At 39.0% G+C, this 23,618-nt stretch overlaps 1 protein-coding gene across 2 annotated transcripts in view; it reads left to right on the top strand.

Moving 5' to 3' along the window:
• Nucleotides 1-23,618, top strand: part of LOC122810860 (high choriolytic enzyme 1-like) — a 160,352-nt gene that overhangs the window by 105,536 nt on the left and 31,198 nt on the right. Inside the window, exons 6-9 of one of the 2 annotated variants that reach the window (XM_044082411.1) lie at nucleotides 7,994-8,169; nucleotides 12,542-12,623; nucleotides 19,069-19,193; nucleotides 22,616-22,706. In XM_044082411.1, coding sequence (XP_043938346.1) covers nucleotides 7,994-8,169; nucleotides 12,542-12,623; nucleotides 19,069-19,193; nucleotides 22,616-22,620 — 388 coding nt within the window. In that variant the 3' untranslated portion in view covers nucleotides 22,621-22,706. Of the gene's footprint in view, nucleotides 1-7,993; nucleotides 8,170-12,541; nucleotides 12,624-19,068; nucleotides 19,194-22,615; nucleotides 22,707-23,618 lie in introns of those variants that run through there. The other variant, XM_044082412.1, reaches the window with a different exon arrangement.

The raw sequence follows: 23,618 nt of genomic DNA, 5'->3' as shown, positions 1-23,618 counted from the left end.
GCCCTGAGTTATCTGAAGAAGGGAAGCAGTTGTTAGATGTTCCCATTATGAAGTAGGAGTTAATTGTCTGTATTATAATAAAGAAAACTAACAAACTGACTGTAAGAAACGGTTTGCCATCTTTTTTATTTTAAATCTTCCCTCAAGGGTTCTGGCATATTGTGGTGAGCTTGTAACTATGCCCTAGAACAGGATGTCCCAACTCCATCCTCAAAGCAGCAGTCACCCCTAGTTCTTATTCATAAACTGGCAAAATATCTTCAATTACCCAATACCTGCCATAAAATATTTCTGTTAAATGTGGTGAGTACATAATGTACAGCCATTCTAAGGTTGAGGCCATTGCTTATCTACCCTCCCTAGGCTGGATTTATTAAATGCTGTGCGGCCTAGAATAATATCCTTAGCATTACTTGCTGGCTAGAACAGATATGTAAGTCTCCTTCACTGTAGATGCAGAAAAAGCATTCAGCTTTGTTAAATGGATGCATTTGTTTAGCATGCTTAGCAAATTCAGTCTTCCAACTTGTCTAGATAAGACTACGGATTTTATAGCTAGGAACTACAACAACAGCCAGTCTGTGTTCCTTCATCTCTATCAGCTATTAAAGGAGTACACCAAGGCTGTCCACTGACTCCTTTTCTACTCCTACAAGGAGTACACCAAGGCTGTCCGCTGACTCCTTTTCCACTCCTACAAGGAGTACACTAAGGCTGTCCGCTGACTCCTTTTCCACTCCTACAAGGAGTACACCAAGGCTGTCCGCTGACTCCTTTTCCACTCCTACAAGGAGTACACCAAGGCTGTCCGCTAATTCCTTTTCACTCCTACAAGGAGTACACCAAGGCTGTCCGCTGACTCCTTTTCTACTCCTACAAGGAGTACACCAAGGCTGTCCGCTGACTCCTTTTCCACTCCTACAAGGAGTACACCAAGGCTGTCCGCTGACTCCTTTTCCACTCCCACAAGGAGTACACCAAGGCTGTCCGCTGACTCCTTTTCCACTCCTACAAGGAGTACACCAAGGCTGTCCGCTAATTCCTTTTCCACTCCTACAAGGAGTACACCAAGGCTGTCCATTGACTCCTTTTCTACTCCTTCAAGGAGTACACCAAGGCTGTCCGCTGACTCCTTTTCCACTCCTACAAGGAGTACACCAAGGCTGTCCACTGACTCCTTTTCCACTCCTACAAGGAGTACACCAAGGCTGTCCACTGACTCCTTTTCCACTCCTACAAGGAGTACACCAAGGCTGTCCACTGACTCCTTTTCCACTCCTACAAGGAGTACACCAAGGCTGTCCACTGACTTCTTTTCCACTCCTACAAGGAGTACACCAAGGCTGTCCACTGACTCTTTTTCTACTCCTACAAGGAGTACACCTAGGCTGTCCACTGACTCCTTTTCTACTCCTACTAGCCATGGAATGTTTTGGTCCATAACCACTTCTTGATGATGATGATTTATTGGTTCTTATCTTGGACTTACATAAGTTCTAGCATGCTGGCAGAACGTCTGCAGTGGGAGTCTGTTTTAAGATGCAAAATAAATTCTACCAAGGTCAATTTAAATTTCTCTTACTCCACTTTTAGGGAAACACCAACCTTCTAGAGGGAGCTCTCTATGGTAAAGTACCTAGGAATTCAGCCAACCCTCAGCCCAGTACAACAAACAATCTAAACAAGCAAGTTATAAATCATATTAACCTCTGAGCTTGATGCATGGGGCAAGTGGTACTGACACTAATGCTTCCAAAACATGTTCTATATCCAAAGTTCTTATACATTAATTTGTTCATTTATTTGTTGATTTTGCAGTAGATAACTGCATAGGTTACCTGCTCGAATGTTGATTTTCATCCATATCTTGTACAATTTGACAAAGATTTGTGAACATGGTAAACAGTTACATCACCTTCATAAAGATAAGGAATGCAAAGACAATGAAAATTATGTTTAAGAGTTTGATGTGAAAGAACTCAATTTGCAAAATAAATATGAGGTTTATGCATCAAGAAAAATGCGACAATGTACTAGGAATTAGACATTATACATTAGACAAATAATGTTGTAGCACTGTGTGCCTGAGCTAAAAATTAAGCACATGAGATGGGTTCACTACCCAAATAATCCTGGCAAAACATTTCCTAGCTGAAAAATGTTAGCAAAATGCATGTGACGTGCTCACTAGCTAGGTAATGTTAGCAAAAAGCATGACATGTTTCCTTACTAAACAGTGTAACCAAATCATGTGACTTGTTCCCTAGCCAAATAATAGCAAAAAGTACATGTATTCACAAACTGAATAATGCTGGCAAAACACATGTGACGTGCTCCCTAGCTGAGTAATGTTAGCAAAATGCATGTGTTATGTCCCTAGTTAATTAGTGTTATTAAAAAGCATATGATGAGTTTCCTAGTTAATAATGTTAGCAAAAAGCATGCAACATGTACTTCCTAGGTAAATAATGTTAGCAAAATGCATGCGATATCTATCTGTCCTAGCTAAAACATGTTAGCAAAGGATGTGATGTATTCCCTAGCAAAAAGTATGTCATGTGTTCTGTAGCTAAATAATACTAGCAAAAAGAAGGTGATATATTCCCTAATGAGATAATGTTAGCAAAAACAATATGACAAGTTACCAAGCTAAAGCACACAATGTGCCTCTTATCTCAAGAATGTTAGGAAAATGCATGTTACAGGAATTTTATAAGAGAATAATGTTAACAAAATACACGTGACATACTCATAGCTAAATAAGGGTAGCAAAGTCGGTGTCATGAAAAAAATTTGGTATCGCTACAGATGGTCAAGTTGAAATTCCAGTAGTGTCAGCTGCCTGAAGCACAGGATGCCAAGAAGCTCAATTCCAATCACTGTTTTCATCGGAAATCGTTTAATTTCTTAGTATGCACCAACAGGGATTCCCTTCTTTCAGGAGATTTCTCATTTCAAGTTGATGTAACTTTGGAGTTAGTAGATTTAAGTTCAGGGGTAGGAGATTACCCCCCAATATTAGTGGTTACAGGATGGCTTTCTCCTCGTTAAAAAAAAAAGAACACAAAGTTAATTCGCTTTTTCACCCGTCTGATCCCTTATGCATTATGTTTTATCATTTCTGATGCTGTGGGTTTTGCTACCCAGCATTTTTCAGTGGAAAGCATACATTTAACATACACAGCTGTTAAGTATAGCTCTTATAAACTGCACACAAAGAACAGCATGAATTTGATCTGTATCAAAACATTCATGCAAAATCTGAGTGTAATGGTGCCATGTACCATAGTATGTCCCTCTTGTCTAACAATACATTTACCCTGCATGCATTCTATATCATAAAATCAGTGTTGAATAATATTAACTGTGATGTAAGTAAGCTATGTACAAAACATTATAGGCAGTGAAACTTGAAACACTAACTTTGTAAAGAGCAGTTTTACAGCTAGGACAATCAGCAGTAGGTAAGCAAACTACATTGCACAAAACAGAGTACTAAATATTATATTTACTAGACATGGTGATCGAAGGACTGTCCATCGTCTATATAGGTTGTCAGATCCCTAACTACAGGATCAACTTTCAGGGGAGTATAGCCGATGTGGATGTTGACACCAACACTTTGTTTGGGAATGGCCATCTTGGAGGATAAAAAGTGTCCTCAGTGATGGCACCAAGTTTACATTGCCATACCTTGGAGAACCATGGTCAACCATAAACCTTTAACATTTGCTTTGACCTTTGAGAAATAAATTGCAAAGAAGAGTAGCCAAAGGACTGGATCCTGAGGTATACTACTAATGGCAAGTCTTTTCAAGAATGTACACCTGCCCATCCTAATTTTCTGTGTTCTATTTTGGAGCCATTTAGCTATCCAGCAAATTAAATGGGGATTTACTTTTAGGGGAAGAGTTTATCTATGATACCAGAATGTGGAATGATATTGAACACCTTTGCAAGGTCTAGATACACAATGTGCACTGATTTGTTCTCACCTATTGCTTCAGTAACCTTCTCAAAGAAGTTGAAAAGCTTAAGTAGGCAGGATTTGGTCTTGCTAAATATGAACAGGCTTCGGTTGAGGGATTGTAACTTACTTGTAACCTTATTTATTCATTCTATAATGATCCTTTCCATAGCGTTACAGATGAGGCTTTTCAGGCTTATGGGATTATAATTTTCTCAGAGCCATTGACGTGCCTCCTTTGTGCAAAAATTCCTCCATTCATCCAGCATGAGGCCTGTTTTGAGGCTAGTATGAATAGCCTGCACAGGGGGTCTGAGAAGTCCTGTTTCATGCTTGATCAGAAGCAGCCCAGCATGTTATCCAGTCCAATATAAACAGTGTTTTTGGCCTTGGATAGTGTCTTGAGGACTTGTTCTTCAGAAAATTAAAGAGCAGTGTTGCTAAGCATATGTGTTCTGCTTGAACCAGACACCCTTGGAAACATGGGATGAATTTGGCTAGGCTTGTAAGGACCCTGGGAGCGTTAGTCTAGTAACCTCATATGATCCTATGATCTAAATATAGCAAAAGAGATGGGGATAAAGTTTCATTTAAACTTGTCTGCCAGTAGCTTGGCTATGCTCTCTGCATTTGAGTATGTGATAGCATTTACTATTAGCTCTGTGAAGTGATGAAAATTGTTTCTGAGATTTTTAACGTAGACCAAGAGGGCTTTGTGGTTATCCTTTGCCTAGCTGGCTATTTTTAGCCATTTGGCTTTGGTTGATTTGATCAGATCAGAGTTCCCTATTAAGATTAGAAAAAGCATTTTTGGTATCATGAGAGTTAAACCTATTTTTGCATGTAAGACATTTTTTTCTTGTATTATAAAACCTGTCTATATCCGAGTTCTACCATAGAGGTTAGTTTTAAATTTGGCATTGTATTTATTTTGAAGGGGGACAGCTACATCTATGCAGCTATTTTCATGCACATAGAATTTGGCAGTAAAGAATTCTGCACAAGCAGAAGGGTCATCAAGTTAGAAGGGGATTTTGAATTTAGATAGGTCTTCACTCAGTTTTAGAGATTTGCCTTAGCATAGTCTCAGAATACTGAGCTATTGGAAGAAGCCTCAAGCTTCAGATTTACTGTGAATGTGACTGATTTGAGGTCTGATTTTTACAAAGGAGGAAGAAAGTCATAATTGGTGGGGTGCAAAGCTGTTCCATAGAAGGATCAAGTCAGGAGAATTTGTATTGATGTAGTGCAGAAATTGGTGGGCTTGTATGCTTGGGTACATGTTGATGGAGAGGTAGTTTAAATCACCTAGGAGAATCCTGTTTGGCTTAATGCATAAAGATTCCATGCTATTTAGGTTGGAGGTATGTGTTGAAGAGAACACAGAGGGGATCCTATAATTAGCTGTGATATAATAAGGGGGGTTTGTTGACAGTAAGTTGGACAGGGAGGAATTCCAGATCAGAATCATGTCTGATGAGTCTGGAGGAGAAATTTATTTTTTGTAAGATTATGGAAACACTGCTGCTTTTAGTGCCTTCATCTAATGTAGTGGGTCTGAACATGCGATAGGCATTGAAACCCTGCACTGATGGAGAGCTCTTATTGATCTTGTCCAGGGTCTCCATGATAATGCATATATCAATGTGTTCCATGATGAGGAATGCTTATAGGACATAGAGTTTTTTTAAGGCTCCTAGCATTAAGCAACACTATTTTGACATTATCCACATTTTGTTTTGTTATGTTGGATGCTTTAAAAAACTGACATTGCCTAAAATATACTGTAGGTGTAGGTAACGATTGAACCAATGTGTGACTGGCAGTTGGCTTAAAGGAGTAAGAAGCTGTTAATGAGTTGTTTCCAGTGGTGCAAGGTTTGATTCCCTCAGCCTCATTGCCTAACTGTGTGACTCTAAGCAAATCACTTAACCAGACACCACTGCTGGGCTGAGTCAGAAAAAGGTCCATGGAGATCAGTGCTCTACCCAAGAAAACCAATACAAATAAATAAATATATAAATAAATAAAAATACAATACAATACAATAAAATAAATACAAAAGCCTTGGGGGAGAAGTGCAGGCCATCCTAGGCAAAGCAGTTAAGACTATCAGCCATTTTTTCATAGGCTGATATTTATTGTAACCCCTTTGAATAACACCAGAAGCCATCCAATTGTTGAAGTTAGCAATCTTTTGTTTGTATTGCATCATCTTTTTTTGTGGTGGCAGAATGTTGCTCAAGGCTAGGATCATACCTTCCTTGGACACATATTCTGAGCACTCCATCATGTCTCTCCTTCATATAGTCCCGGGAATTACATCTCAAGTCATTTACTCCCATGTACACTACTACTGCATCACTTGTGTACTTGTGGTGCAATGGCCTGAGTGCATGCATGGTGTGGCAAATCCCAGTACCTGATAGGCAACTGACCAATGCCCTCTCCTTGCACAGCCTGGTATGTGCTGCATCAGTGTGTCTTACTATGGAGTCACCTATGTATAGGACATTGGAATGGGTGGAGGTTTGTCTTATGCGCCTTTTTCTTGAGACAATGTGAGTTTTTGAGAAATATTCCATGGTGCATGCTGCCTGAGTTGTGTGTTTGTGAGGTTGCTGAGGGTACTTGTTTCTTAGGTTACATTTAGGAGACCTTTGTGGTTTAACTAGGTTGCTTTAACAATCTTAGTATAGGCAGGTCTATGTGTTTGCTTTCAGCTGTATGTGATTGGCTTAGTGTGTTGTTGTGTTGTTTGACAACCTGCCTGTTAAATGTAGTGGCTATGTGTGAGAGCTTTGCCTCCATAAACATTATACACCTACATCTTATACATACTTTGTCGGTTTAAGCAGGAGGTGATTGTCAGTAACCATCACAACTGTTACTTTGTCCCAGGATGCCCATTTCAACTAAGATGGCTACAGAAATAGTTGGCGAGTGCAGATCCATGGTTCTAGTCGCTTATGGAAAGCAATGGGAGGGAAGAAGTATTTAAAAAGCTAAAAGGGAGTGACCTCACAAAGAGGTGACCTCACAAAGAGGTGACCTCACAAAGAGATTGATTTGTTACAGATTACTAATAGGTTCTAAGTAGAAACACTGTAAGACAAAGCAAATAATGTACAGGTGACACGTATTTATGAAGGGGAGCACTTTTAGAAACAAGGCAGGTAGTGAAAAGGGTGACTGGAGAATTGGAGTGAGGAGCACAAAGGGGGTAGAGCTGAGTAGGAATTATTCAGTTAATGCTGCACATTGTCTTACCATGATATGAAACAAGATGGATGACAGGGATATATAAGAGAACTAAAAGTATTTAATCAAGAAAAGATTTTACCAAAATGGCAGCTGACATGCAAAACAGAAAGGGCAAATGAGACATTACCTACACAGCTGTCTTTATGAAATAAATAGCTTTCGTTTCCATTTCCTAAGTAGATTATAAGAAGCAGCAGTCTCACAAAAGAGGTACTGCTCACAGTTCTGGAGAACCATGGGTCAGTACTTGCCTGAAGAAGCTATAAGCACCTAGAACAATCTGCAAGCTAATGTGTGACAAGTAAAAATCACAGCAACAATGGAATGAACAGAATACATGTTAATGAACTTACAGGAAAAAGGGAGAGATTCTGCAGATTGTTTAGGTTCCAGAGCCAGACCAGAATAACTTCATGAAAATAGCTGGGCTATTTCTTCTTTTTTTTTTTTTTTTTTTTTTATTTTAATCATATTTTGTTTGCTTTTCTTATAGGAGGGCTGCTGAACTTCACCTAAAAATGTACTGTAAATAGGGTGCAAATCTTTAGACCCCCCCCCCCACCCATTAGCTAAATATCATGGCAATATAATGTCCTTTCTCAGTCATGGTGTAGAAAGCAGAATGTCTGACAGTGGTTCATGTGGTACTTAAAACAAGCAGCATTTTATGGCCCTACTGTATATGAACACCTTGTTGTCTATTGATCTGTAGTCTATTGATCTGCTATTTAATTAACTCTACCTGTGTTTGATGGTCATCAGGTGCTGGTCCTTTGTAGGAAGACAACATGATGAACAAGAGCTCTCCCTTGGTGCAGGATGTGTTTATCATGGCGTTGTCCAACATGAACTTCTGCATGCTTTGGGCTTTCAGCATGAACATTGTCGCAGTGACCGGGATGACTTTGTTAACATCTACCTCCAAAATGTCGAAAGAGGTATGTCAGATCTGTAATCATTCAAAATTAGCAGCAAGAAACTGTGAAAACCAACATTTTGTTATAATTACATGTGAAAAAAAAGTCAGACGAAGTAGAATTCAGACATGTTTCTTAGCACTATTTAGCAGTCTGGATGTCGGGTACACTATTACATTATAACAATCAATGGCTAAATAATTTTAGAAAGCATAATAATTAGGAGTAATTGTGTGTACATTCCACTTAAGTACATTTCTTTTCAATAATGTTTATTTGTGAGAAAAGCTAAGCAAATATACATCTTTCTTACTCTGAGTTCTGTCAGTGTCCACCTGTATGTAATACTTAGAGAAGTCACAAGTGAAGATTATGAGTTGAGAATGGTCTGTTTGTTGTCTTGGAAGTTGATAAGACACTGCGGAAGAGACAGACTATTTTAATTTTACCTGAGTGCTGTGCTTGGTTCCCATGCTCCTACTCCACTCCAGCCTGTACCCTATCTCTTCTCTCATCTGTTGCATGCATCATTGAATGCCCTCCTTTGACCTGCTGCTACCCCTGACCATGCATTCCAGGAATATCCCCACAGTCTCAGTGAAACAATGTTTCCTTAAGCCAAATTTGAAATTACCTTCTCTCCTTCTAGCTACAATTAGTAACTGTTTTCTCTTCTGTCCTTTTTCTCTAACACCACATTTCTAAACAGTTACATAATAAAATGTAATCGATGATACCCTTTTATCTTCTCTTCTTTGGGTTACAGTCTAATATACCTAAGTCTCCCCCATACACCACCCTCCACCCCTGTCATCATTTAGCTTAGGTTTCATTGCATTCTTCCAGCCTATTCCCTTTTTTCCATAGAGCTACCGGAAGTGATACTGCACATAAGGTTGGGGTTTACAGAGCTCTGAAATGCCATTTTATCTTGCACTGTGTGTTTCATCCTCGGGATAATGAAACACCTCTAGAATATTTTCATTTGCTTTTCTTGATAGGATCACCTCAATAAAGTATGCATGTTTCCCCCAGCAAATCAATTTGTTTTGTTTCATGTAACTATTTATTTATTTATCTATTTTCTCGATTTAAAAAAAAAAAAACTAGGCAAGAAAGAGAAAGAACATATTTGCAGTAGTTACAATTTGATCTTGATCTTATCTGCAATATTGATATCCAATATTTTTCCACCATGCCCTACAGTCTGACCTTGCTTTCTCCTTTCTTTTCCTCAAGTAGCACTTTTTCCATGGAACAAACATTACAAAGTGGCAAATACAGTCTGTGGATTAGGGGGAGGCTGGGGTAAAAGACTACCCTTGACCACAACTTGCCTCCCTTTCTGGGGGATGTGATATTTTTATGCCCCTCCAAACAAACAGCTTGATTTATTTTTATCCCTTTTTCCATCAAGCTGATGATTGAAACTTAGTGTCTGATCAAACCAAATGTCTAGATATCTAGAAGCTTCTAAGCTTCTGTGGTTGCAATTATTTAATTATTGCTGACATCAATTACTAATTTCTAGGAGCCAGGGCCATTTCTTTGTTGTTGTTGTTTTTGCAGTTAAGTATTAATTGAGAAAGAACAACCTGGTGGAAAGTTAAACCATGTCCTATTTGAAGATTTTTCAGACTAGCATGTCTCAGCAACAACACCAGCATACAATTTATAAGAATGCTCAAAAAGTGGTCAAAGTACACCCTTGCTAAAATGCTTCAAAATGCAACTGGGTACCATGCAGAGAAGCACAGTAGTGCATCCAGTCATATCACCACCTCCACAACACAGTCATGCTGCAAATACCACACAAATAAATGCTGACATAGGAGTGGGGCCTTTAGTTTTAATATGTGGTTAAGTCAGTAGGTACTTCAGTCATAGCCAAAATGTTCATGAATTTCTCCTGGCCATCATTGTGGAGCAGTGAGGAGAAGGTTGTATTGCCATTATGGAGTACCCCAGTCCATATACATGGCAGCATACGTGCTATAGAGCATTCGTATAAGCACACATTTCTGGAACTGTATACAGCTTGTTGAAGCATACCTGCTGCTGATAAAATATCCATTAGGAGTCTAAAGAACCTGTCCCTTCCTAATGGTGTATTGAATGTACAGTTTCAATTTCTGATCATCTTGCCTTATTCATCAAAAATGTAGGATAATGTATAGCATTGAGAAAAATATTGCATATGGGATTTTAGATAGCACTTCTTTGATGACAACAATATGCAGTGTTTTCTCTTCATCACCATATTCAGCTGATATGGATCAGTAAAAATGCAAGTCATATCTTTCTTTACAAAAGTGAGTATACAATTCATTAATCTTGTTTGCTCTAGTTGCTCCGTAATGACAACTAGGTTTTCATTCACCTTATTCCCTCGTGTTCTGCTTTACTTCTGAAAGGTACAAGTACAGTACTTTTTTAGGAGAATAAATCACTGGCACATCAGGTTTTGTGTGTGATATTTCAATGGAGATCTTCCTAAGCCAGTAAGCAAATCAAAACAGTTACTCAGCATATCACTGTTATGGCTTTGTACAGTATTTGACCTGTCTCTGATGATACAGTGACGCTATGTGATTCAGTAAATGCCTAAACAGTACTGCATGGTGGTCTATCATGAAGACATGCAGCACTGCATAGAGCTGGCTCCAAGGCTGTGCTGAATGTTAATGAGGCTTTCCATGGGCAAGGCATATCCTAATTAACCATGTGCTTTCTCCCCAAGATCCACCTTCAGGAATGCATCTAGAGTCCGAGTGATTCAAGAAATCACTCGGCCATATAGATCAGCACAGCTGTCCCCACCACATCCCAGTACTGAGCATGGCCAAAAGGCCATTTGCAAATGTCTGTCATGATAATGGTACAAGGAATGTGGATAGGGAGATTAGCTACCAGGGCTGTGCCTTAACAGTTAATAAAACAACAGATTTTACATCAATATGAAGACAAAATAAGAAGTGTGAAGCTCTAAAGTCAAGCATTATTGAGTGACTGTAATTCTTGCTGATTTTTCCAAGAAATAATACATTTCATGAGGTCACGTCAGAAATATGAGGCAAAATATGTGATATTCTCCAAACGCAATGACAGTAGAAAAGTATTAGATCTACCTGTAGCCTACATCCAGGAGAATTTATCCTAAGTTTCCACTTTTCCATCACTGAATCTAATTTGCTCTTATAAATTAAGTTCACAGCAGATGTTAAAGAAATTGGTAGTTTATTATATGGAAGATATGATAATGAAAAAAGTTTGCCTTGAGACTATATACACTTGATCTAACATCAACAATCTCTTCTGATTCCTAGTACATTATAGAGTTTAATAATGCTGAACACATTTATTCAGTATAGTAAATAGAAGTGCCCACTAAATTCAAAGTGGTATGGTATTCTACAAATCTAACATAGTTATCATCTGTGTATAGTGTTTTTATATTTTTTTCTTATGTTGTTATCTCACAGTCTGAAAATGAACAAAATGAGAATGTATAGTCAGTGATAGGCCTTGTCATTGCTGCATACTAAGGAACTAGAACAAGGTCTTTCCTTGAGCAATTCACTTTCAAAAGGATTGGATCTCAGATGTGGATAGATCTCATCTCTTACATCCTATTAAGCTATCCTACTATAAATGCACAGTGAATAACAAACCCTTTAGAATTCATTGGATAATGAGTATCCTTGGTTTGCTTTTTGATATTTCTCTATATCACATTTCCCTATATTATTGATCACTCAGATTTAAGCATGATTCCTGTAGTGCATCTCCAAGTCATTTGCATTTGACTCTTACATTTACAAATGAATATTTTAATTTGATACTGGAATGTATTTCTCCTTAAACATCTGTGTACTGTGAGATCTGTTAAGAATTTAAAACCCAGACTAAATTCTCAGAATACAGACCAACCGAATGACACTGGAATACATTTTTCATGATGTGGGGTTGACATATGGGGTCTTTTGTTTACATCTGTATCAACAGAATTTCAATAGATATTTGATAAGTGTACATAACGCAAGGCTTATGAAAGCATGATTTGTGATAAGGCAGGCCAATGGATAATTGTCAGTGGCCATTCTAGTCTTACAAATTGTTACATTCTATTTTCTGTCAATGTATTACTTTCCATCAAATGAATTTGCATGGAAAAGAAATCACTGCCATGCTACTCATATGGATTCTTGACAATCAGTGCAACAGATGAGATGTTATATTGCACTAATGCTGGTAGCTCTGTATATGACACTGAATAGTAATACTTTGAACAATAATTCTTTAAGTTCATAGGAAACCTAAGCTATCCATGCACTACTGCAGAGCATGGCATTTGTCTATATACTTTTGTGACTCCTTTATCTTTTCTCTACAGGGAAGGAATACGCCTTTGCCAGAATAGATACTAATAATCTTGGAACACACTACGATTATGGTTCAATCATGCACTATGGAAAGTAAGTAATTAATTGTTATTTTACTGATCTTAGGTGATAATGTATGATAAATTACCCCAACAACCAAAATAATGTAAGACACAGTATTAGACAATAATATCACATCCAGAGCAATTTATCACTTAGGGACTGCTCTGCTTTTAGAAGCTATAGTTATAGTGTTCAGTGCCTAGTGTATTGCCTATTAGTTGCTAGTTATTATTTAGGGATCAGTAAATAGAAATCGTGCTAGTGGGTGTACACTACTGTTCCGCTCAGTGTTATTGCATAACAGCTGCACTACTTTTGCACACTATAGCAACTGCTGCTAGTGCCCAGTGACTGCTCCATGGTGTGAATAAGTATCATGAGTTGTGCAAATACCTGTGAGTCTACAATTATTTATGAAGTCAGCAGTTCTGTCCTCATGACTAGTAATTGCCCTGTGTTAGATAACCCTGGTTATTGTGCTCAGTACCCCTCAAGCTCAAAAATAATAATAGCTGTTCACTGTTAGTGTTTAGTGTTCATTTTATGCTACAAGCTAAATATAGTGTGCAGTCTCCAGCATCTGTTCCACAGTGTATGCAAGTGACCTGTATGGTACCAGGAGCTGTAATTGTATAAAGCTGTTGTGTGAAATTATCCTTAATTTATACAGATAAGTCAAACTGTGTCTTTTCATTAAGCTACCATCTAACCTGACTTCTGAAGATAACCCTAAATACTTCAGGCATAAATCTTCAGGATCAACAATAGCAGTCTCCCTCTAAACCTGAGTACAATGACTAGCCTTTCTCTTCCACTCTCTAGCAACAGACTCAACAGTCTGTTCTCACACCTTCTGTGATCAGTTTGATCACATTAGGTCTTAAGTCAGTGCAGTAACTGCATTATGCTTACTGACTGTTCACTCCTTCTATCAGTTGGCATTACTACATGTGAGAAATACAAGTATTTAAGAAACATGAATATAATCTTTTCCCATCAGACCACTGGCAACAAGCTTAATATGTCCACAACACCACATCAAATACAACACACGATTAGAGCTATAATTTATGCTAAGGCTGCAAAGAAAAATTTGCCAAAGCCTTCTAGAACTCATTCTAATAGAACATAGTACAGCATATGAGGCTACGCCCACTCTGTCTCCACTAACACATAGGTCTGCTTCCTGGGTGACTCTGGGTTGATTTCTGCAGATTTGCACTAAGCCCATAAGGCCAAATAATTCTGCTTCCATGCAGGGAAATGTTTTAATAATAGATGACTCTATTGTTAGATAGAAAGACTCCTCACTTAGCAGAATGTACTAGAGCAGGATAAATGTAAGCTGCTTCTCTAGTGCCAGGATCCATGATGTCCCTTAAACCTGACAAATCTGACTGTGACCTAGTAATGGCTCATGTAGGAGTGAATGACCCAAGGTGCTCCACCCAGAAGGTCTTAAACAGTCTCTTACCTTTACCATGAATGACGTCTAAAGATACCATGTAATGATATTTAGCTTTAACAATTGGCTAAGTAGCCGGTGTCATTCTAAGGGGAGCTAGTACGTGTTAGCCTGGGATGAGATGACAGACAAGATTTCCTGTTTCAAAGGAATGGCTTTCACAAAGTTTTCTGCATAATGGCCAACGCCTTTGCTGTCCAAATACTGCCTTTTTTAAGCCTAGTTCTCCTAGTGGGCATTTCAATGCAGCAAACACAACTCAAATTCACACAGCATTACGGTAGCAGTATTCAGTTCTTGGAGAATAAATACAAAGATTCCAGAACTTGAGGCCCTCCTGCAAATTTAGAACATTCATATTTGTGTAGTTATTGAGTCGTGGTTTCAGTGCAATGACAGCATTCCCTCTGTCCAGTGTTTAACAACTAACACATCCATAGTCCCTTGGACAACTGCAGCAGAGTATCTGTATTTATCAGAAACACCATTACATCATATCGAATTACCCACAACCCTAACATGGAACTCCTGGAGATCCAAATTACCCTTATCTATTACTTTATTGTTAGCTACAATCAATATCCCCCATAGTTAATGGAAATTACCATTACACCATGAGACATTAAGTATCAAACTAAATACTTGCTCCCTTTTTTTGCCAGCTCCATGGCTAAGTCAAGGGGAATTCAGTGTGTGTAAGCACACCTCCTCTTGGAGGGAAGCCAATAACATAGCTAAAAAAAAAGACACTGATGGGGAGCTGCTCTGTGACAGGCAAGACTGGCCACCATATTGCACAAGCAATCTGACCAGTTCCCGTCCATCCAAATCTTGCCATGGAATGGGCAGGGCAATTTGGATTCCAAGGCAGAAATGAATGGGTCATAGCAGTCTCATGTGGCATGGGGGTGTCATTGAGCAGGTCCTGGTGAGAAAGTCTTCTTCTAATTCACTGATATTTTGGTGAAGTTCTCGAGTTCTTTGGAAACTCTGGAGATCGTGAGTCCCAGGGATTTGACCACTAAGATCCACAACAAGCTACCCTCCTACCCTCCAGGGGAAGAACTCCAGAGAAAACTGCCAGCCGTTACCCATGGAGTCCTCCAGGACCCATTACCAACAAAGGGACATGACATGGCAAGGCAAACAAGATCTCAAACATATCTGTCACCATCCCCAGGAGGGAACATGGCACTACCAGGGAGATGCAACAGGGGAATTCAATGAACACAGTAGAAATATGGAACCACTCCAAGACATCATTCACTGAAATCTAACTCCAGATTCTTAGAAAATGTTTGACTTTTGTCCCCCAACAAAGAGCCACCCATGTCAACATGACTGAAAACCTTAGGCTCTTAACTAGGATGCTTCAACTTAAACTGTATTTCTACAATAACAATGATGATGGTTCAGATATACCCAGCACCACAAGGACATGCACCTGGGCCAGTAATTTTTGCCCTCCTCCTAACCCAGTAATCACTGCATTTCAGGATAAGTGTGAAACTGTCCAAAAACAGACAATACAATATCTACAAGGAAGAATCGGAGACCCTCAAGGAAATAAGCAATGACAAAGCATGCAGGATTATGTAGGCTGACAAAGGTGGTGATATTTTAATTACAGACACTTCCACCTACAACAACAAAATAAGGGGCTCCTAAACGACAATAGATTTTACCTATCCACCAATCTGCAGCAAGTCAAATCTGAGGACCTTACAACCGAGCTCGTCAACCTGCATGAGAAGGGACTTCATCAGTGAAAGGTTACTTTAATTCCTGACAGTCATGCACCCAAGGCCACCCCAGTTCTTGGATCCACCATATAGGCCAGTGGTTGCAAGTGGAGGATCAGTCACAGAACCTATTGCCAACTACCTACAGTCCAATATAAAGCCACTTGCAGAAAACAACCACACCTTTATCTTGGACTCAGTTGACTTTCTCCACAAAATCAAGGACCTTACCAGCTATGCTGATTCTCTTTTAGTGACAATTGACATGGAGGCACTTTACACTTTCCTACTTCACTGGTACTGTATCAATGCAGTAATTGAAGCATACAACAGGGGCTACATAGCACTACAAGGTGAGACTAAGTTCCATTTTTGCTTACTCTCCTCACTTTTGAGAAACAATTTTTTAGGTCCAATGACACCATCTACAAACAAACCACGGGTATCACAATGGCGGCAGCTATGGCACCCAGTTTGGCTAACACCGCCCTTGGGAAATGGAAGTCCAAGTTTGTCTATAACTCCCCCTTTTATCAACATATGGGATGCTATCTGAAATTTATAGATGACATCTTCATCATCTGGAATGGGAACCAAAACCAGTTTAATGACTTCCTCAAACATATCAGTGAATCCATGAACATTCTGTGCTTCACCACCAAACAGAGCCTGAAAAGATTAAAATTGTTAGATCTTACCATCAGTAAAACCTTGGACAATAAATCCCTCACCAACAACCTCTATCAAAAGCCATCCAGGGACAATATGCTCTTTCACTACAAAAGCATGCACCTGCTTAAACACAAATGCAATGTGGTCAAATCCTAGGTCCTCAGGATCAGTAGAGTTTTCAAAGAACTCGAGAACGTCACCAAAAACATATGTGGATTAGAAAAAGACCTTCTCACAAGGGGCTGTAGCAACAGACTACATAAGGGGATCCTGACACCTATCATCCAACAGAAAAAGGAAGACAACCTTAGGAACCTGACCTTGGACCATAACCCATATAGAGGTCTCTGGGGCATTGCTGTAAGAACCACTGGCCAGAAGTGTGAGCTGAACATAACCCTCACTGAATCGCTTGACTATCAGGAAATCAAAAATATTAACATCAACAATTGGTCTGTCATCACCAAAAATAGGAACTTGGGCCAAATTTCTCCACCTATGCCAAGATTCACCCCAAAAAGAGGATGCAGCATCAGAGACTTAGTCGAGAAACAACATCCCACAACACTCTCAAATGGAGGAACTTTTCCATGCAAGGATGCACCATGCATTTACTGCCAATATATGAGCTGCAAGGACAATTTTTGCTGCCCCTATAGCTACAAGATCTTTCGTTCATATATCCTTGGTAACTGTAATACAGTGAGGGTAGTTTACAGATCACAATGCTCCAAATGTCGAGCCTTTCATGTGGGAAAAAATATTAACTAAAAACTTGAATTGCCAAACATAACCATGATATTTGGTATTTAGCTTATACCAACCCACTGACAATACATGCCCACAACTTGGTAGGTCACAATAACTTCCTGTTTCACATTCTTGACCAAGTGGATGACATCCCACTCAATGGTAACGTCAACAACCAACTTGAGAAAAGGGAACTAAGATGGCAGATTAAGTTACTAGCCAGAAAATCCCTGGGTCTCAGTATTATGCTTTCAGTCCCTGATTCCCATCCTGAATATATGAAAAGTGGACCACAAAAAGTTTCACTGACAGAACTGGGTTTTGGACTCCAAAAGCAATTTGAGTTTTCTGTCATTTTCTATGTAATACCTCTTTGATTTTGTTGATAATGACATGCTGTCTGTTGTCTCAATTTTTAATTGCAGTGGCTCACTGACATGGCTTTTATGTCAATTCTACGTTTTTCAGTGTGACATGGGTGGTTTTGAATTATTTGCTTGGTATAAAACTTTTTTGGTTTAGAATGGTTTATTTTTTTAACTCTTTCACATTAGCTTCTTAATTGGATGTTTCTTGGTCTAATTGGCAAATGTAACGAAGGAAGACTGAAAGTGCTGCACAACTTAGTTTTTATAGTGTATCGATTTCTATGTGGACTTTTTGTGGAGTCTGGTAGATATCAAGGAAAATAATTTGAGGTTTTGTTTAAATTTTATTGATCTATGAGACTATGAGATATTGGAGATCACTGGGACATGTCTGGGCATGTTTGGACTACAACCTGTTTGTGAACCCAACCCACAAGCTCATGAAAGCGGACCCACCATGACATCACAGACATAATTATAATAATAAAGGTTTACCCCTCCTCAGCCACCCCCCCTTGTCAACGAGTTGTCCCTGCCTGGTACACACCTACTTTTTTAGCAATAAATACAACACTGGAAGCACTGTTCCTCAATGTTCTAAGCAGAGCTTTTTTGCCAGTAAAAGATTTAAACCAAGATTGAGGACTGATTGTTCATTTATTTTATATCTTCATCAAGATTTCAGCCATTTAACCATCTAGAATGAGATTTTGTCTGGCTCACCGTACAAAAGAGAGAGGCTGAGCATCATTTAATACCTAATGAAACATTCACCATGCACACTAACCACTAGTATTCGATCATGCAAGCAAGCATTGGCTATTTTTCATTTTTATTCCCTTAGATCATCTAGATTTAAGGGCTTTTCACTTGCAGGACTGAGAACAAGCAGATACCCCTGTTTTTCTTCTCTCTAATTTTGGTAAAAAGATGTTAAATGCCAGGACTCCTTATTAAAGAGTCTTTAGCCAGAGAACTTTTATGCAATGAAAAATATCCAACAAATAAAGTACAGTTTCTCCATCATGTTTTTGACATACCAGATTCCATCACCACTGCATTTAGCTTTCGATCATTGATTTATTAATATTGAATATTTGGGAAGAATTGTCAAGAGACCATTTATTACCCTAACATTACAGACTAATTTGTAGAGTATTGTAATAATTTTTCAGATCTGTTCTAAAAGGCTATAAAAATATTTTATAGAAGCTTTCACAATTTGATATTAATACTAGAAAATGTGAGGTAGGAAAATGTATTTAATATCCATGTATCCATAGACAGATATAGATATATAGATATATATGACTAATATGGCAGTGCAGGCTTAATGGCATTAGCACTGAAGCTGACTACATAATATTTCTAGATAAACCATGGAAAATTTTAGGAAATCCACATTCTCTTCAAAGTAATTGTTTGATTTGAGCTCTGGGCAGACATTAACTATTAAGTGTAACTGTGATTTATTTCAGGTATGCCTTCTCTGTCAATGGAAGGCCAACTGTTCTACCTAAACCAGATCCAAATATACCAATAGGACAATACGTAGAAGTAAGTCATACAGATATAAAGAAGATCAACAAACTCTACAACTGCTGTAAGTGACTATTCTTTTTTTTATTTTTCTTACAGGCACACACTAAATGTTTGCAGTTAGATTAAGAATAGAATGAAATGCTCTCTGAATTCTAATGAAATATGTCAAACTCTGGTAATATGTACAGTTACAGAAAGATAAAAGTGCATGCAAGATTTTGTGATATTTTATACTTAGATACATGCAGGCACTATTAACAATTTATTTTGCTAGAGGTTATTTGTAGCTTGTGCTTTGTATTTTTATCCATAACAACTAAAACATATAACACACACAAACATGGATGGCACTGTGCTACAGCAGGTAATGTACTTTATAGTAAGGGGTTCTCCAGTTTGATTCTTGGCTGGGGTGCCTTCTGTGTAGACTGTGCATGTTCTCCCTGTGTTCATTTGGGTTATCTCCAAAACCATGCAGCAGGAGGATTGGGCACACTAAATTGGCTATAGGTATGAGTATGTGCATTATGAAAGAACAACTATTGCAGGGCTAACTGCCTTGTGGTGTGAACATTGACTATATATGATTTATCACTGCTCATATGACACCCCAACTCCATATGTAAAATTTTTAAAAAAGGAGTGATGGATGGATACAAACAAGACAGTTAAAGTGGAACTCTCACTTCCACCCAAATTTTGATACCTCAAAATGTATTTTATATGAAGCATAAAACATGCAAGGTCATTCAAAGAGCTTTACATCATAGGCTAGGATTTATAGAGATGTGTTGTGTATTAAAGAAAGGTTTGTGCTGCAAAGTAGTGTGATGCATCGTATTGTAAGATACACATGAATATCCAAATGGGAACCACAGTGCACATCTGAGCAGATAGCTGTGCTTAGCTATGCTCCAATGTGGAAAAGGGACCACTGATAAAAACATGCAAGCCAACAATAGCAGAGAAACAAATACGCTGTAAATAAAGTGACTATCAATTAACAAGAGCCTCAAGAGGCTGTTAGTCAGCTGGTCAATCAAGCTGGCACATAAAGAGCTCTGTCAGCAAGCGCTGCACAGTAACAACATACAACTCAGTGAGATCATGTGTTTTCTGATTTCCAATCAGCAGGACACTTCCTGTTATCATGAAAAGGAAGAAAGAGGAGTATAGGACAGCAGGAAATGGAGAAATATAATGCATAGAGGTACCTACAGAAGGAAAGCATTAAAGGAAATGCATATGGGTGAAGCAGAACACATTTTTGGGGGTTGGGTATCCATTTTAAATACTGAAAGAGAATGGATGATGGAAAAGATGATAAGAAACAGGAGGAGGAAAGGTGGTCAACAGGATCACATAAGCAAATAAACACAAATGTCTGTAGACAGACATCTACACACCTGGAGGAGGAAACAAGGGCTGCACAAAGACAAACAGGGAATATAAATAAATGGTGATATGGGCAATATACAAATGGTGAGCTGTGACACAAATGGAGGAGGTGCACCTGTCAGTGGATAGTTTGGGATGCAGGCAGCATGTTGGCTGTTGATTGGCCTGGAGCGATTTCAATCATACCTATCAAAAGGCTGAGATGGAGTCAGGGTAGCCTGTGGCACACCCTCTTCTCATGGACCATTGACAGGGACATGCTAGCTGAATGAATCAGCAGTCTGCTCCATGTGGAACAAGGTATTGGCTACTCCAAGGTCATTGCCCTGTCAGCCACCTCCTTTACCATCTACCACACCTATGGTTTGTCTGCAGTAGTTGATGAAGACAGGCTGTCTGTGAGATGTCATGATCTCCAGTGACGCACTCCCAGCCCTCTCATCCACTACAGGCTTAGCCACAACCAAGGACAAGTGGTGGCAGGCACACATGTGCCACATTCACATTATCTTGGCCTACAGAAAGGAGATATAATGGGAAGGGTGTCATAAGTGAAGATGTCCTATAAATGGTAGAATATACATAATACAAAACAATAATTAATAAACAAACTAGCCGCACTGTGCCAAACGTATCTACTGTTGCTTCCAGTAGCAGACATTATGGTTTGTTTCTCACGGTGCCTATGTTAAAAGACAAAAGGGACATAGCAGCCTTCACATACAGGTGTAGGTGAGATACAGACAACAGTACAAAACACATGTAAGTGCAAGATACCAGAACCTGGAAAAGTGACAATACCTTTACAAGTCATTCACAGGCCATATGTTAGTGCAGGATAGCAGACGTCTGACATGGTGCCCACAGCTTAACAACTAAGCCATAGTGTCACATGTAAGATGAGGATAGCAGAAGCCTGACATGGGATTTTGAATGTTTTAGAGAAAATTCCAGAGCCTTGGAGTATGGAAGGGTGAATGGTAGGGCTGCATGAGCCCACAGCTTCACAACTGAAAAGCTACACAGTATCATACAACATGTAGTAATACCATGACACATAGACAATCTGCTCTCAGAGCAAAATGACAATCACTTACAGTAGCCCACTTCCTATATCCTGGAATCTAACTGAGGAAACAGCCTTTACTGGGAACACTGTTCTTAATGACAGTAAAAACATGGTTTAAAATTTCTGTTTGAAAAATGACTACTTATTTTAACATTCAGAGCATTCTTACCCAACTTCAACTTTCCAGTCACAGATCTCCAAGCTGGTGGTTCTGGTGGTCATTATACCAATATCTGCATTACTCACTAGTCAGTCAGTACCTCTTGCAGACCAAACCAGGCATCCACCTTCCTAAATGTACCTAAACAATTTTTCAGCAGCTGCTCCCCGATCTGCCTCTGTAAGAAAAAGAACATTATTTTCTCTCTTTAGCACAGCAGGCAGGCAATCTCTTTGGCATCAGCACTGGTAGCAATTGCTATGAATGTCTTGAAAAAAATTATTGGAAGAAAAGCATGGTGTCCCAAGATTAACAATGGTAATGTGATTGCTGAACTGGGAGCAGTGTAGCCTAACACTGCCCTGAAGCACACTACATGCACATGGGCAAGAATTTGTCATGAACCTTCAGATGCAAAATGTCAGTGCCATTGGTATGTTTCATGTTTACTGCACATGTCACTCAAATATAACAATTCATAGACATGTATGGAACCTACCCCCATATGAATGCATGCCACACCATCTGCAGTACAAACCTGCATCTTTAGTAAACATGCCAACACTTATTTCATTATAAATATATATTGAAAAAAATGGAGCATTATCAAATATAGCAGTGTGAAGAAGGTTTCTGTCAGTAGAAAAGCAAGTTTTATAGAAAAGACAGCCTCAAGGAGGTACACACTGATGATTAACATATTGTCTACTACTGCAGTCATGATATCTTCTTAGGCACTTCTACCATAGAAGGACCTGATGTCCGGGTTAGCTTCCAGAGCATTGCACCCTTTCCTCATCCTTGCTGGGTAGATGCCATTCCTGCTAATGCCTTTTTTTGTTCTTTCTTGCTGCAGTATGAGTCCAGATTGATGCATATTGGACTAGTATTTATCACTCCATTGATTATCCCTGGCTTCTGAAGTTTTCAGTTATGTACCATACAGGGGTAAGTCTATTTTTCTCTTCGCTTATTCTGTGCGTGTTTATAATTTTTGCAGATTTCTTTAGATCTCAGCAGTAGATGTCAGAAGTGACAATTTAAAAGTGCATTTCATATATGAAGCAGAACCTACATAAAAGTTTCTACACACAGCGCTTGTTCACTTTGGGCCCTATGGAAAATTTACCTCGCTGTCCTCACTACGCATGCTTCAACTAGAAGACCATTAAGCAGGCAGCTAAGATTCTCCAAGACTACTAGAATCAGAGAAGGTTACATGCCTTAACAAGGCTGCTGTGGCATCAAATAAGCCTACTGTGAATGTCCTACAAAAAAAAAAGAGAGAAAAGAGAAACATACCGTCATAAGAAGGACATAAGAGAGGGAGAGGATGATATTTTGTAAGCAGCGGGCATTAGATCTACTGAGTCACTTTATCAGCCCCCCCAACACTGATATCTACAGGATTGCCCATGGTCTCTAGCAGTGCTCATTAGATTATCTCTGGCATTACCTTTCAGGAGACATATGCTTGGATGAATGCATATCTTCTCAAGCCAAAATCTTCCAGTCATCAGTCTGTCCATACACATTTTTGTGCGTATCTTGTTCTGAGTCCTGTACCTGGCTTTCTGACAGATAACTGCCATATGCTTGGATGACAACATATTCTGTCAAGTCAAAATCCTCCATTCATCAATCAGTCCAGACACCTCCCTGTAAGTGTCTAGTTCTGACATCTATATCTTACTTTCTGAGGGTGATGGCAGCATTCTTTCAGTGATTCGGTTCATAGGTTCATAGATTAGTACTAAGCTAACTGCTCTTGCAAGCCATTTTAAGCCTAGCCAATTATCCCTTGTGAGACTCAAACCCTGCACCTTGTGTTTGTAAGGCAAACACCTTAACCATTAGGC

Source organism: Protopterus annectens, chromosome 9.part0, assembly GCF_019279795.1.
Source record: "Protopterus annectens isolate FY-2018-M chromosome 9.part0, PAN1.0, whole genome shotgun sequence".
Classification (NCBI taxonomy): Eukaryota; Metazoa; Chordata; order Ceratodontiformes; family Protopteridae; genus Protopterus; species Protopterus annectens.
Note: the sequence above shows the minus strand (reverse complement) of the source record. Positions and strands in the feature narration are given on the sequence as shown.